A 16304-nucleotide genomic window follows, 5' to 3' on the forward strand; every position below is an offset into this window, starting at 1 on the left:
TCCTTCTTCTCTCTCTCTCTCTCTCTCTCTCTCTCTCTCTCTCTCTCTCTTTCTCTCTTTCTTTCTGACAGGTCTCAGTGTGTGATCTTGGCTATCCCAAACTTCCAATGTAGACCAGACTGACCTTGAACTCACAGAGATACATCTGCCTCTGCCTTCCGAGTGCCATGATTAAATCTGTTTTGTTTCTTTCAGCCTTGCTCTTTGGAAGGCTTATTAAGGCCCTTGCTGACAGCTATTTGGTGTTTTATGATGTTCTGGCAACCCTAGAGATGATAGGGAAAGGGAGTGCCTGGCACTGGGCATCATTCTGTTGAGGAACTGAAGGGTCTCAGAACTGTGTGCCCAGGTGTACCTGTGTGGTGAGACAGAGGTGAGACCCCCATCCTCTGATGATATGAGTGCTTTTCCCAGCTTTAAAAGGCTGCTGACCTCTGCGTGCCCATCTCCACCCCCAAGAGACTCTCACCCTGAGGCTTGAGAATGGTCCCTGGCTTTCTTTGCTGCAGCCTCATTGGGGACAATGATGACACCATATCCAGAAAGACTCTGAGCTCCCTGGGGAAGGCATGGGCAAGTTGTAGTTGCAGCTGTCTTTGCTGAAAACATAATTCTAACTCAGGATTTCAAGGGGCCAAGTTGGCCACGGTAGCCTCGTGGGTTGCTCAGATGACCTAGCCATGTGCGTCTCTTTCCTGGTGTGGGCATTCTGGGAGCAGGGCTCCTATTCTTTCAATATACCCTAATCTATGGATTGAGGAAAATGAAATCAACCCCTGACATGGAAGGCATCTTTTCTTTTCTTTACTTGTCCTTTCTTTCTCTTCCTTTTGGAATATTTTTAAAAATCAGCCAAAAGTTGTTTTAGAATGTCAACAGATAATAGCAAATAAATAGAGATTGGGTAGCTACCACCATCGCAATCCAAGGATGCTAGGTACCTTCTGCACTCAAGAAACCTGGAATATAGGACAGGCTCAACAAAATGTCCTAAAAGGAAAATACACCCAGACTGGGAGGGAGCACAGAGCAGAGGTATCGCCTGCCTGACTCTCCTGTAGTCAGAGCAGACTTTAACAACCGATTGTATGACAAGAGCTGTTGAGACTTTTACAGATGTGTTTATCTGGGTCTGTCTTTTAAGAGAGCAAAGAAAACAGCAAGACAGGGAATCCTTGAGTATGAGTTTAAGGTGCCAGGTCTGAGCCTGGTCCAGCAGTGATCTCATACTTGATAGCTCATGGCTCCACCCTCTGGACTTGAGCTCCACCCTTTGAATCATCCTTTCCATCTACAAAAGGTAGCACATGTTTTCAGCTGAGCTGAACTCTCTTGGTTCCCACTTGTAGGACGTTGGGCATGTGATGGACGCCTTTCATCTTGTACTCTCCCTCCCTCTTGGGCTAACCTGGCAGTGTTCCTGCTGGTATAAAAATTTCAAGACCCTCGTGGCTATCCTGTGTATTTCATGGGGAATTGCTATTTTAGACAAGAGGCTCCTTCAGAAGCAGTTTCTAGAGAATTCTGTCTCTGCCTTCGGGTTCTGTTGTGATGGCTCGAGGACAGTACTCCTAAATCTCTCAGACATTGTTTTGTTCGGCAGATATCTGAGAATCACACCCTTCATCTCTTAAAAAAGAGTGTTCTGTGTGAGTCAACCCTGACCTCTCGATTGTCCTGAGCTGCTAGCAGAATGCACAGCCACACCCTTGGTCATTCCTCTGAAGTATTGCTTTCCTAAAATAAAGATCATATGGTCTTTTTACAACAAGAGAATTTCCCAAGGATGCTTCCTGGTTTCTTTTGAACAGTTCTGCCTTTAGTCTCTCTCTTTCCTTTCTTACTGTAAGCTGCAAGAAGAAACCAGGAAATACCTTCAACATTCTGCTCGGAAATCTAGATAAATCCCCGTGTTTTCCCATCGTAGGTTCTTCCTCCCAGACAGAGGCGGGGCACTCTCCTGCCTCTGTATAGCCTGCATCCTTCTCCTTCAGTTTCTGAGAGCACAGTGCTTTATCTATAAGAACCTCCAGTATCCCAGCCCATGGCTCATGGTAGGTTAGGATTTTGGTCAAAGATGATTTTAGTTTTTAGGAAAATACTACTTTCTTCTTCCCAAGTCTGCACTAGGGCTCATCAATACCAGGATTTTAGTTAACCTGCATAAGACTATCTGCCCATTTATAAAGAATATTTTTTAAGCTCATGGCCACTGTCCAGCTCTTGAGTGACTTTCCTACTCCCATGTATTTGTTCTGGGGACACCCCACTGCTGCCACCCAGCGCTGTACTTTTTCTTATTGCCACTGTGACAAATCCTCATATACACTGTAACTGAAAACAATACAAGGTCACCCATGGTTCTGGTGGTCAGGAGTCTGATAGATAAGAAGGCCAAAGGTCAAGGTGATGGCAGTGAACTGTTGCCATTGGTAGAGTCACCACATTCATCACTCATGTGTCTTCAACCCCAGCAACAGCGGATCGGCTGTTCTCATACAGCATCTGGCTATACTTCTGCATCCCCTTTCCACATTCAAAGACCCAGTGACTCCAAAGGCCTCTCCCAGGTTATCCAGGATCATCTCTGTGTGTTAAGATCAGCTAGTCAGCACCCCAGGTGACATGTGCCATGGAAGTCTCACAGCCGTACATTCTAGGGGTTAAGATATCAATATTTTGCTTTCGCCTACTACCATGTCCCGGTTTGGTTCTGCTCAGGTTCTGTAGACTGCCCTCTTTGCTGCCATCATGGGTGTTTGACAGCAGCCCCTAGTCTAGTGTGCTTCACTACCACCAAGATTGCCCAGGATCCAGCTGTGCCAGCTCTACCAATGGCAGCGGTTCTATCTGCCTGAGATGTCATAGCTACTTCCTTCAGATTTAACATGACCATAGCCACCATGAGGTGGAGCACAAATGGCTGTAATGACACACAGGAGCTCTTGACTTGAGTCATGGTGAAGAAATAGAAGAAGATAGAAGATATTAGGTCCATGGGAATGGAACTGCTAACATTTCTTCTAGGAGCAGGATATCACAAGATACTTCCTGGAGAGTCTAATCTCTGTTCTTTCCTGTGCTCACTGTACATAATCTTAGAAACAATCAACAGATGCCATTAGCTGCATGTGCTCCTGAAAGTGGCTCAATGCACTCATTTATATGCCAACTTGGACTTGATGATGTCTTTCTTTGGTTTTGACAGATGTTTTTTGAGTTTACCCAGGAAAGCCACAAAACACCTAGGGTTGAGTGCTGGGAGCTTTAGGCTTTTGGGGAACTTGCATTGCTGAATCCCGGAAGCAGTTCCAGGAAGGGGGCCTCAGCTGCCCCAGTCCATCCATGGTACAGGGATGACATTGGTTTAAGAAGGCATGGTGACTTTAAAGCCAGCTAGCATCAGATACTCTCACCTCTGAGGACCAGGCCCAGCGACTCTCAGGTTCATGTGTTCTCGCTGCATGGAAGGAAGACAGGAACGTCCCAGATGCCCCACACTGTGTTACTTCCTTTCGTGTCTGGAAATCACTTATTTCAGTCCTGACTGCCTCCGAGGGAAGCAGTTTGTGCGTGCCTTACAGCTCATGCATGTAGGTCTTACTCACTTTGGGGAGTGCAGATGGCTGTGCTCTCCTGAGCACCCAGGTAGCTTTCTGTGTGCTCAGAGCAGGCCTCCCATCAGCTGAGGTTGGAGCTGATCTGGCTGGGATCTCAGTGAAACTGCATAGGATTTATCATGTGCGTTTGTCTTTGCACTGACAGCAGGGTTTGGGAGACTCTGCCTTACAGCTCGGTGAGGACGGATAGTACCTTTCTCAGAGGAGGAACTGGACGAGACCTTTTTTCCCATTGTTCAGTGTCCTGAGACCATCCCGTTCCCATGCTCCTTTGCCTGTCGCCAATTGATTCCATTTTTTAATCACATGGATGGAACTTCCCAGCCTAGCAATGTCCTGGAGACCCAGAACTTCCTGGGTTTCAGCTATATTCCTCTTGTTTCTGAAGCATGAATCCCCCGATATGTTCTGTTCAGGGCTATCCCTTTATCTCTGTGATGGAGGGTCACTTTCTCCTTTTCCAGCAGGATAGTTACTTTGGGCTTACTCTTGTGGATCCTAGGGGTGGTAACCCTCCCTCCTGGGTCCTAGCACCCTCTGCAGCGGCTCCCTGATGTTCTCTGATGGGAGGAGCTATGAACCTTGCCCCCTGCCTTCCTGGGTAGCTGTTCCAAGTTACCTGCCACTGTCAGGTACATTTGTCACAGCCTTGGTCTATTGCACTTGCTTTGACCACATCCTGCCTGGGATCCACTTGCTTATATTGCAGATATATTCAAAAGCCCAGCTAATCTTTTTTTTTTTTTGTACTTGACTGAATTTTCATCAAAATTCCCTCCTTTTTATAGTGTGTGCATGTGTGTGTTTCCTCCAGCAGACAGCAGAAGTCTCTTAGAAACCTCCCTTCCAGGTCTCTTTGCTGGATTAGTCATTTTAAAATGAATTTAATCTCCATTTTAAAAGTAATTTTTTTCTCCTCATTTTGTCATAGTTCTTTGACTGAGCTTATTCTAAAGGAGAGAACAGCTGAAGGGCTGGCATTTGTCACTGTATCTCCCATCTCAGCATTGTGGATGAAGCCACCAATTGAATAGGATTAAGTGGGTTTGTTTTCTGGCTCTACTGACTGGCAGCTGGGTTGCACTGGGCAAGTCAGTCTTTCTGTGCGTCGTTTTCTCCTTCTGTAAATGGAAATGAAATACTAATACACATAATACACTAATACACATAGCTCATTGGACTGTTGAGGACTAAATTAACGCATGGAAAACCCTAGAAGAATGCTTGCTTGTACCCAAAAAACCCTCATTTGTAGATGTTTAGATAGCTGGGCAATTGAACCTTTCCTTGAACCTGTTTGTTGCTGAACCCTGGAATGTTCCCATGGAAAGGGACCTTGAGATGCCCTTCACTGTTTCCACACTCCTCCCTTCCCTTTCTGCACTCCTGCCAGTGAATGTGTGCTCATGCTGCTTATGGGTGGTCACACTTATACATGGGTGGTCACACTCGTGCAAGGAAAGTCCTAACTGTGTTTAAGGGGTATTTCATACTGTGAGGAGCTAGAGTCCCCCCTTCCTCTGCCGATGCCCCTGTGGGTCCAGTGGAGGCTTGGCCCCTGCTCATCCCTCTGGTTTTCTTCTGGTACCCTTGGCTAGATGCCCCCAGTGCAAAATGTACTTGGAGCAGGTGGGAGGAGAGCCTCTGGGGCCAAGTGATTTTGAATAACAGGCTGTAAGCAGGGTAGCCAGTTTGGGACTTCATATGTCAATGTGCCCCTTTTCCTTGATTGAGCCTTTTCACTTTAAGGAGCCTTATTTTCATTTAAATTCAGATGATTACAGTCTCAGCAGTTGCTTGGTTTGTTGGTGGAGAATAATACACTTCCCTTTAGTTTTGAAACTTGTTTGCCGAAAATAAAGCCAAGCAGCCGGCCCCGCACTGAACTTTCAGTACCTTGGCACAACTGGGCAGGTCTTGATTCCCTTTGTGTAGGTGGTGAATGGCTTATGTTAGCCTAGGATGGGATATTGCAAGATTAGGAGATGCCAAGCCCAACCTCATGAAGCGTCCAGCTTTGTGGGGTGAACAGGTTGCACATGCCTCTGAGCCCGAGTGTCTCCATCTCAAACATGGGGTGCTCCTGGAGACCACCAGATATGGGTGTTTCGACAATTCATTCATTGAGATAACAGACATGAAGAGTGCTGGCATGTGGGACATGAATGATACATGCGGCTGCTAAAATTAGCGCTAGTGCTACTAATTAGAATTAATTATTATTATTGGCAAAATACTGCTTTTGTTTACCAGCTCTATAGAGGTATAATTTGCACTCCGTAACACTCTCTTACTTAGTATATAGTTCAGCACCTCTGTAAGTAGCCCATAGAACCATGTGGTCCTTTAGTTAGGGCTAAGTCCATGCTCATTTTCTCAGCAGACTTTGCTTGCCCACTGCATCCGCTTTCCACCCAGGGCAGTCCTGAGTGGACTCTGTCTGTGGCTACATGCCAGCAGAATTATAGTGAGTTTCCTATTCATTTCCTCATCTGCCTCTCACAGTGGTTCTTTTTTCCTAGATATACTCAGTGAGTCTCAGAGGTTGGGAAGGTCCCATAGTATGGGTGAGTTGGGGGAGCTTGGAAGGCCAGGGTCATCAGAAGGCATGAAGGTTTTAGGAACCAAGTAAACATGCTAGTTCAGACTTATCCCAGGGGTATAGCACCTTCCTGGCTTTATCTTACTGCTTGTTTGTGTTTTCCACCCATCGGCCATTTAGGGGGCTTCTCTCAGCACTGGGGGCCTCTACCTGAAATCTATCTCCTGAGTGATTCATCCTTTTAGTCCTCTTGAGGGAGAACTAAAAGGAGAGCATGCTGTGGCAGCTTTGCACGTGTGACCTCTTCTCCTTACCTGTGGCAATGTTGGCTCAGTTGCCTGCCACTCAAGGAAGCCAGCCTGGGAAAGTGAAGGGGCCTGGTGTTAGTCCCGGCCCTGGCAGTTCAGATTTTGTCAGGATTCTGTTTCTGGGATCCACCTCAGTTCCTTCATATGCACAGTAGAAATGCTGAGGAAGCACTTTGTAGGGGCCGGGCACACGGGAGTTGGAGCATTTCTGAGTATTTGTGGTAGCTTGAGTGTTTCTGAGCTATGGTATCAAAATAACCTAAAGCTAGTTGAGCCTGGCCAGTGGGCAGAGGCCAAGCAAGCCCTATCTCCATCCACCTCTCTCCCTGGGTCCCTTTGTCTGTGCCCCTCAGAGCCCAGCTGGCAAAGGCTGGGAATTAATAGACAAGGGATAAGACACCTCCCGCTGCGCCTAATCTAGGAAGCCGGTAGCGGCTGCGTCCTTCCCGGCCGAAGGGCCTGTAACGTGAGGCCCCCAGGAGAGAAGGTGCCCTCACTCCAGGAGGGCGTTCCTAGGGGTGCTGGGCTTTAGAGCTGAGGAGACTGCCGGAAGATACAGAGCAGGAGCTTTGGAGAGCGTTCTCCATCAGGCGGAGCTGGACCCGTGGTGCCAGCTAGGGTAACTCTTCATGCTTTTGAGGCGGGGCTTGGGAGGTGGGCACTGGGGCCTGCCCAGTACTGGTTATGAGGAACTCTCTAGCCAGATCCTCTTATCCTTTAAATGAGCTCTTGTGGTGGGCAGGAACAGTAGTAGAACTACAGAGAGCCTTCCAGGGGACCCCTGGGTCTGTGACGGTGTAGTGTGTGTGTCTAGACATTCTTAATGTGAATGTTGTGTGGCTCTGGAATGGTATACAAACAGGTAACACAGCAAAGGTGAATCTGCCTGTGAACTAGTGTTGAGGTTCGCGTGCGTGTGTGTGTGTGTGTGTGTGTGATCGTGTGAGCATATAGGTGTGTGTTTTGGGAGCTATGTGTAAGGTATGGTGAGCACATGTGCTTATATAGGTGAGTGGGGTTGTGAGCATTGTGTAAAATGTGTAGGTGTGTGTGTGATTGTGTGAACATAGGCTGGGTGTGCGGCTCTCTGTCCTTTTCCTGTGAGTCAGGAACAACTTGTGCGAGTTTTTTTTCTGAGGACTCAGCTGGCTGGCTAGAGCTTGGCAGTGTGGCCGGGGGCCCTGGTCTCTTTCCTTGGGGTCACAAGACAAGGTCAGCGCAGCCGAATCTGGGCTTTTGTTTGTCTCTCCCCTGCCCGCAGCAGCCTGCGGTCTGTTTCATTCATTATTAAGTTTTAAATCCACTCGATGAGAAACTCGAGCCTCCCAATGCCTTTCCGCTCGCGCCGGCTCTGTCCAGCCCCTGCTGTGTTTTGCGAACTTCCCTGGCTTTATTTGTTGCGTCCTGTGTACTTTTGTTTTCCCAGAAATGGCCAGCCCTGAGGTTTGTTTAGCTTCCCTCAGAGGTTAGAAGGGCCAGAGAAGTCCCTGTAGTCTCTGGAGAGCACAGAGTCCCTTACATGGAGAGAGCAATTGCTATCCTTGGGCTCTGGCTTTTGGTGACCCAGTCCATCTTTAAGGCTACCACCTGGGCTCCTGGGTGAGTAGGATAAAGCCAGGGTTGGAAACAAAGAGGATAAGTCCTTGGGGATGCTGGCTGGGTACCTCAGGTCTTCCTTTCCGCCCTCAGCTTGCTTCATTTGCGTATTGGAGTCTGATGTTTGGAGCCCTGCAATTTTACACCCCTTGTGTATTATCTATTGCCAGAAATAGCAGTATCCAGCTTCATCAGTCCCCCATCCATGAATATGGTGGGGATGTTAAAATAAAGGGTATTTTCTGATCTTGCTAAATTTTTTGCCTGTGCCCAAAGGACCAATAGGATTCCTGTTATGGCTGGGGGGCTAAGGAATGGGGGCCAGGGACTGAGGGCTGATGGGAGCTGTCTCCCAGATGTGGTTGGAATTAGGGGACTTGGATTCCTTTTGGCCTGTGGGACTGATGGTCTGTGTGGTCATTTCCGGTGACTTTGTACAGGCTGTACCTCCTCCCCCACCAGGGAAGTGGCTGAGAGCAGCACCTCTGCTGGGGGTGTATTACATCCAGTCAGGTTCAGGCAGGTGTCACTGGGGGTGGGGGGGAGGACGACGACACTTCCCTCGGGTGCTCTGCCACCCCTCTGCAGTGTGTCCTCTGTGGATGGGAAGGTCTGGATGTCCACTTCCGTCCGGCCTCTTTGTCACTCCTCCCCTGCAGCACTTGGCCAGCTGCACAGCCTCAGCCGAGAAACTGGCTCTGTCCTTGCTTCCCAGCGGCCCTGGGAATTGCCTCTAATCTCTCCTCTGCCTTCCCCTGCAGATGGTGATGACGACCCACAACTCTCCTGGGTGGCTTCATCTCCCTCCAGCAAGGATGTTGCGTCACCTACGCAGATGATCGGAGATGGTTGTGACCTCGGCCTCGGTGAGGAGGAAGGTGGCACCGGCCTGCCATACCCTTGCCAGTTCTGCGACAAGTCCTTCATCCGCCTGAGCTACTTGAAGAGGCATGAGCAGATCCACAGCGACAAGCTGCCGTTCAAGTGCACCTTCTGCAGCCGCCTCTTCAAACACAAGAGGAGCCGAGACCGGCACATCAAGCTCCACACAGGCGACAAGAAGTACCACTGTCACGAGTGCGAGGCAGCTTTCTCCCGCAGCGACCACCTCAAGATCCACCTGAAGACCCACAGCTCGAGCAAGCCGTTCAAGTGCAGCGTGTGCAAGCGTGGCTTCTCCTCCACCAGCTCTCTGCAGAGCCACATGCAGGCCCACAAGAAGAATAAGGAACACCTGGCCAAGTCGGAGAAGGAAGCCAAGAAGGACGATTTCATGTGTGACTACTGCGAGGACACCTTTAGCCAGACAGAGGAGCTGGAGAAGCACGTGCTTACTCTCCACCCACAGCTCTCGGAGAAGGCGGATCTCCAGTGTATCCACTGCCCTGAGGTCTTTGTTGACGAGAGCACGCTGCTTGCCCACATCCACCAAGCCCACGCCAACCAGAAACACAAGTGCCCCATGTGTCCCGAGCAGTTCTCCTCTGTGGAGGGTGTGTACTGCCACCTGGACAGCCACCGGCAGCCTGACTCCAGTAACCATAGCGTCAGCCCTGACCCCGTGCTGGGTAGTGTGGCTTCTATGAGCAGTGCAACGCCTGACTCCAGCGCCTCTGTGGAGCGTGGGTCCACGCCAGACTCCACCTTGAAGCCGCTGAGGGGACAGAAGAAGATGCGGGATGACGGGCAGAGCTGGTCCAAGGTCGTCTACAGCTGCCCCTATTGTTCCAAGCGGGACTTTACCAGCCTGGCTGTGCTAGAAATCCATCTGAAGACCATTCACGCGGATAAACCTCAGCAGAGTCACACGTGTCAGATCTGCCTGGACTCCATGCCCACACTCTACAACCTCAACGAGCATGTCCGCAAGCTGCACAAGAGCCACGCTTACCCCGTCATGCAGTTTGGCAACATCTCTGCCTTCCACTGCAACTACTGCCCCGAGATGTTTGCTGACATCAACAGCCTGCAGGAGCACATTCGAGTCTCGCACTGTGGCCCCAATGCCAACCCGCCTGACGGGAATAACGCTTTCTTCTGCAACCAGTGCTCCATGGGCTTCCTCACTGAGTCCTCACTCACAGAGCACATCCAACAGACGCACTGCAGTGTGGGGAGCACCAAGCTGGAGTCTCCCGTTGTACAGCCCACACAGTCCTTCATGGAGGTCTACTCCTGCCCTTACTGTACCAACTCCCCTATCTTCGGCTCCATCCTGAAGCTCACTAAGCACATCAAAGAGAACCACAAGAACATCCCGCTGGCACACAGCAAGAAGTCCAAGGCAGAGCAGAGTCCGGTCTCTTCTGACGTCGAGGTGTCTTCCCCAAAACGACAGCGCCTCTCCGGGAGTGTCAACTCCATCTCTAATGGCGAGTACCCCTGCAATCAGTGCGACCTCAAGTTCTCCAACTTTGAGAGCTTCCAGACCCACCTGAAGCTGCACCTGGAGCTGCTGCTTCGGAAGCAGGCCTGCCCCCAGTGCAAAGAGGACTTTGACTCTCAGGAGTCCCTCCTGCAGCACCTGACGGTGCACTACATGACCACGTCCACCCACTACGTCTGCGAGAGCTGTGACAAGCAGTTCTCCTCGGTGGATGACCTGCAGAAGCACCTGCTGGACATGCACACCTTCGTCCTGTACCACTGCACCCTGTGTCAGGAGGTCTTCGACTCCAAGGTGTCCATCCAGGTGCACCTGGCTGTAAAGCACAGCAACGAGAAGAAGATGTACCGCTGCACCGCCTGTAACTGGGACTTCCGCAAGGAGGCTGACCTGCAGGTGCACGTCAAACACAGCCACCTCGGCAACCCGGCCAAGGCCCACAAGTGCATCTTCTGTGGCGAGACCTTCAGCACTGAGGTGGAGCTGCAGTGCCACATCACCACACACAGCAAGAAGTACAACTGCAGGTTCTGCAGCAAGGCCTTCCACGCTGTCATCCTGCTGGAGAAGCACCTGCGGGAGAAGCACTGCGTGTTTGACGCAGCTGCAGAGAACGGCACAGCCAATGGGGTGCCCCCCACCTCCACCAAGAAGGCAGAGCCCGCTGACCTGCAGGGCATGCTGCTCAAGAATCCTGAGGCACCAAACAGCCACGAGGCCAGTGAGGACGATGTGGATGCATCGGAGCCCATGTATGGCTGTGACATCTGTGGTGCAGCCTACACCATGGAGGTGCTGCTGCAGAACCACCGGCTCCGGGATCACAACATCCGGCCTGGCGAGGATGACGGCTCACGTAAGAAGGCAGAATTCATAAAGGGCAGCCACAAGTGTAATGTGTGCTCGCGGACTTTCTTCTCGGAGAACGGGCTCCGGGAACACCTGCAGACGCACCGGGGTCCTGCCAAGCACTACATGTGTCCCATCTGTGGCGAGCGCTTCCCCTCGCTGCTAACGCTCACTGAGCACAAGGTGACCCACAGCAAGAGTCTGGACACGGGCACCTGTCGCATCTGCAAAATGCCCCTGCAGAGTGAGGAGGAGTTCATTGAGCACTGCCAGATGCACCCCGACTTGCGGAACTCCCTCACCGGTTTCCGCTGTGTGGTCTGTATGCAGACTGTCACCTCCACGCTGGAGCTCAAGATCCACGGCACCTTTCACATGCAGAAGCTGGCTGGCAGCTCAGCCGCATCCTCCCCCAACGGCCAGGGGCTGCAGAAGCTCTACAAGTGTGCCCTGTGCCTCAAAGAGTTCCGTAGCAAGCAGGACCTGGTCAGGCTTGATGTCAATGGGCTGCCCTATGGCCTATGTGCCGGCTGCATGGCCCGTAGTGCCAATGGACAGGTGGGTGGCCTGGCCCCACCCGAACCTGCTGACCGGCCCTGTGCTGGTCTTCGCTGCCCTGAATGTAACGTGAAGTTTGAGAGTGCTGAGGACTTGGAGAGCCACATGCAGGTGGACCACCGTGATCTCACACCAGAGACCAGTGGGCCCCGGAAAGGTGCCCAGACGTCACCAGTGCCCCGGGTAAGTGCAGCCTGATAATCATTCTTGACCTGTCCTCCTTGGAGACCCATGGGTATCATATAAATGACACTCCTGCATGTGTACTTCCTGGGAGTATGTCTTCTAGCAACTCAGAGAGGCAACATTGCTCACATGAGTTAGGCACATCTCCTCTGCCCCGTTCATCCTCAGTTTCAGCCTCTGCTTCGCCATTTCCTTCCAGCTGTGCGGGCATGTAGACATTTTTTTTTTTTTTTTTTGTCTCTCTGGGTCTTGTTTGTCAAGAGCTCACCTGTGCTATGGGAATAGTGACCATCCTGATTTCCTAAAGTTGTAGTGAGGGGCCAGTGACATGCAGAAAAAGTGCCCAGCACAGTGGTTAATACCCAATCAACATTCCTTATGTGATAACTGGCATCTCTGCTATCTGTCTAGAGTGAATTGATTACCTGGCTTATTGTATCTCCTTGAGTGAATCACTTCACAGCTCTGGATTCTCAACAGAGATCCTAGTGATATTAGATATGCCTGAGATGTAGAACCAGGCATCGGTTGCGGTTGTATATGCTTGCCACAACCTCCGCTGACAAAGTATCACGTGGGTAGCATCATGTTAGCTTATGATATGGGGAAGACCCTTGGTATGGCATGGTTTGATTCAATCATCACCAGTCATTTGATGCAGTCAACCAATTTGTCTGGAGCACCCCTTATATTTGGAGATGCCTGAGCGCCAAGAGTGGATCCCCCCTTTTGAGACTTATATACCCAGGAGAGCCACAGGCTCATAACATATCACTGTGGCTGAGGCAGAGGAAGTGTGCGCTACTGCTGGACCCACAAAGGCCTTGGTTTTAAGTTGGTGAGCACCTGAGGAGGCTTCAGCCTACATGGCCTTGGGTGTCAGACAGCCAGGGCCAGAAATTCCCACCACGTCTATGTTGTGTTTCCAGATGGAGGACATGTCACATAGGTCTTGAGGGTGCCTGTCCCTGGAGGGCTGCTGCTGGAGCCATTGATAGGGAGCAGGATGTGGAAAGTACCTGACACAGGTGCTTGCTGAAACATGACAGCGTTTGTTGAAGGTGTTTTCTCTCAGGATAGGAACCCAGATTCTGAGTTGAGAGGACAGAAAGAGGAGAGGGGAGAGGGCTGGAGAGGATGGAGGAACATCCCTCAGAGGCTGTCCTCCTGCCCATGAATGTCATGGGTGGGCCTAATGAAGGCCAGCGAGCCCATGGGACCTGCCTGTAGACACTCGGCTAAGGGAAGCATGCTCTAACAGAGAGAACTTGTTGGTAATTGGAGAACCAGAGGCCCCTCTCTCTGGAGGCTGTGGCACCCCTTTATTTCATGGCAAGTCAGCTAGGTGAAGCTTCTGCATAGGCTCAGCCTATCTCAGAGATCCAGAGCATGGACACTGGTCTCGCTGCTTAGCTCTGTCTCCCCTGAGCCTGGATGGCCAGGGCACCATGGTTAGTTCTGGAGAATGTGGGGCTCTAGAGTTAGAGAGGGGCTGTTGGACATAGAGGTGGCTCCTATGCTGTTACTTCCACTTACGATCCATTCTAGCTGTGGGGTTGGCGTGTGCTGGTCACTTGTCATCTGAGCATCCCCCCCCCCCCAAGCAGTCATCTTCACAGAGGACATGAGCACAGGTTGGTAAGTTTGGCTACCCAGACCTTAACTGGCAAGAGGCAGAGGCAGGATTTGAACTCCTATTGCTCATACTCTTGATCACCAATCTCCCTAGCCACTCTACGGCTCACCCAGCCTACACGGGGATGCAGCTAGCAAGGAATGGAATTTAGGGCAGTCCTGTTCTTCTACAGGGCAGTGTGGCTGGGCTCCTCCTGTCCTTCCTGGGCGCATTCTGGCCTGGATTATCCATCTGTTTCAGCCCCTCCCACCATTGTCCTGATGCCAGGAGGCTGCTCTTGGCAACTCCGAATCCTGAGCACCTGGAACTTCCGCCTCCCCAGTCTGCCCTGTGTTGAACACCTTTTTTTGGAAAACTCCTATTACATGAAGGGATGTCTCTTGACCTTCAGCAACAGGGTTGCTAACAAGCAAGAGCCTGACTGTGAGGCCTCTGTTTTGGTAGAGGGGCTCCAGACTCACAAAGAGGAAACTAGCCAAGACACACAGCTACGTACATGAGGCAGATTGAAGCCTCGCTCTGTCCCCCTGCCCAGGCCCTTCCCTCCCTGTCCTCAGGTCCATGCAAGAGGCACCAGGCTAGAAATCCCACTCCTGCCAGCCCAGAGGCCCAAACAGATGGACCTTTTGCAGAAAGGAGCTAGACAAAGCCTAGGTACCGCCTCATTCTAGCTGTTACCCCTGGGACCTTGCCCCCTGTCTGGGCACGCCTGGGGCCAGGGCCCCAGCTGTCTGTTCACCCACCCCTTGCTTCCCTCAGGACTCACTCATGTTAGAGCAGACTCTGGGGGCTGTGGCAGGGGCTTGGGGGCTGGAAGGCTGGGACCCTTGGGAGTGTATCCATAGCAACCAGCTCTCAGAGGACTGGGTTCCTGTGGGGCCGAGGATGCTGTCGGCTGGAGCGTGAAGCATTGAGGTTTCAAGCTCCCCCCACCCCCGTTCATAAGTAATAACAACACCAATTCATCTCTAGCCAACATGGGCAGGCCTGAGGCCTCACTGCCTCAGCAGGTCCCCGGGCGATCTCCATTCTAGGTGGAGCAGAGCAGTCTGAGTACTCCCTTTGCCTGTTCTACAGAAGGGTAGTGGATTTCCAAGTGGGAGGTTTAAGCATGTGCCCAGGTCACACCAGCTTTCTCTTACCTCGACCAGGACTGTTTAGGGACATCTGGGTTGTGGAGCCCAGAAGACAAGCTCAACAAGTAACTCCAGAGGGAGCCTACCTGGCAGGGAGTCCCAGTCCCCTTGCTTACAGCATGGCTCTTGGACCAGGGGATATGGCCTTGTGGAACTGCAGTGTCTCTTTCCCCAGTGTGGAATCTGTAAGGGTAGTGAGGATTCGGTATTAGCTGCCTGCATGCACTCATGCTTAGTGCATGCTGAGGGCCAGCATGGGGATGGACACTCTTAAGCTCTCTTCTCCCTTCCAGGGGCCCAGCCAGCTCCTCCCTGCCTCCCTCTCTTTTCTTCCTTATTCAAGGGAGATTTCTTTCTGTTCTAAGGCTGCTCAGGGCTGTGCCGGGGAGGCAGCCCCTGGCCAAAGGCCCTGGGCCTCAGCTCTGGTGTTTCTGGACTGACCCCAGAAAAGGATCTTGTGACAGAGGAAGTGCTTTGAATGTCAAGTCCTACCTTTGTGTTCTATCTCCTAGTGTGGTCTGGGCTCAAGAGGAGGTAGAGACAGAGGTTTCTCTGGGATGTCAGTGAAAAAAGGCAGACCCAGTAACGGTTGGAAGTGTTGGTGCTAGTGAGCTCTGTGTGTGTATGTGTGTGTGTGACTAGCATGCAACACATTTGCTTGCGTGCTAGTCATGCATGTACATTTATGAATCTAGCTAGGCACAATGGATATTCAGTGCATGTGTTTCTGTCATGCACTACTTGTGCTTCTGCTTGGGAGTGTGAGATGTGGTGTCAGGGTTCCAGTGAGAGCCGAGGGCATATATCATATATGTCTCTGCAGATGAGTTTGTCATTCATCTGTGCAGCCTTGTGGATCCAGAAGGATTCCCTCCTTTAAGTGACGTTGGGCACATTATATACAGGGATCTGTGCTGCAGAGAACACTCCACGGGGGTCATGGGTATGTGTGAAGAGGTTTAAGTTGATGATGAGATGGAGTGAGAGAGATCATGAGAATGCACATATGTGTGTGTATGTATGTATGTATGTATGTATGTATGTTTCCTTGTATGTGTGGACAGAAGTTCCTCCTGGTCCCTCCTTTGGGAATCTTCTGAGGCCTGTTTGCCCACCAGGAAGGACTCATTACCTATCAGTGCTCTTCCAGTGTGGCCATATGTTTAGAGTGTTTATGGGGAGCCTGTCTTCCTGAACAAGCCTCTGATGAGCCCAGCAAGTGCACTTCCCTCACCTGCCCCCAGGCGGAGGATCAGGTTGCTTTGATTGTAGACTACTCTCACAGTGGTCTGGAGTAGCCATGACTGTGGCCTCCAGAGGCTTCTACCCAGGCAGAAGTGAGGGTCTCCTCCCATAGCCATGGCTTTGGCCTTCTTCAGCCTCCAGCTCTCAAGCCCTGCAGGACCAGGTGGTGCCTGTCTAGCACAGCTCTCCTGACATCTTTCAACCAGAGCTTCCTAGCCAGAGCTTCATCCATGTACTCACGG

The 16304-nt window shown here is 51.2% G+C and overlaps 1 protein-coding gene across 2 annotated transcripts in view; it reads left to right on the top strand.

Moving 5' to 3' along the window:
- Positions 1-16304, top strand: part of Znf423 (zinc finger protein 423) — a 241208-nt gene that overhangs the window by 110797 nt on the left and 114107 nt on the right. For both annotated transcript variants that reach the window (XM_028755498.1, XM_028755499.1), the window contains exon 3: positions 8828-12042. In XM_028755498.1, the coding sequence (XP_028611331.1) occupies positions 8902-12042 (3141 nt within the window). In that variant the 5' untranslated portion in view covers positions 8828-8901. The remainder of the gene's footprint in view (positions 1-8827; positions 12043-16304) is intronic.

The sequence above is a fragment of the Grammomys surdaster genome, unplaced genomic scaffold, assembly GCF_004785775.1.
Source record: "Grammomys surdaster isolate TR1022 unplaced genomic scaffold, NIH_TR_1.0 126063, whole genome shotgun sequence".
Taxonomy (NCBI): Eukaryota; Metazoa; Chordata; class Mammalia; order Rodentia; family Muridae; genus Grammomys; species Grammomys surdaster.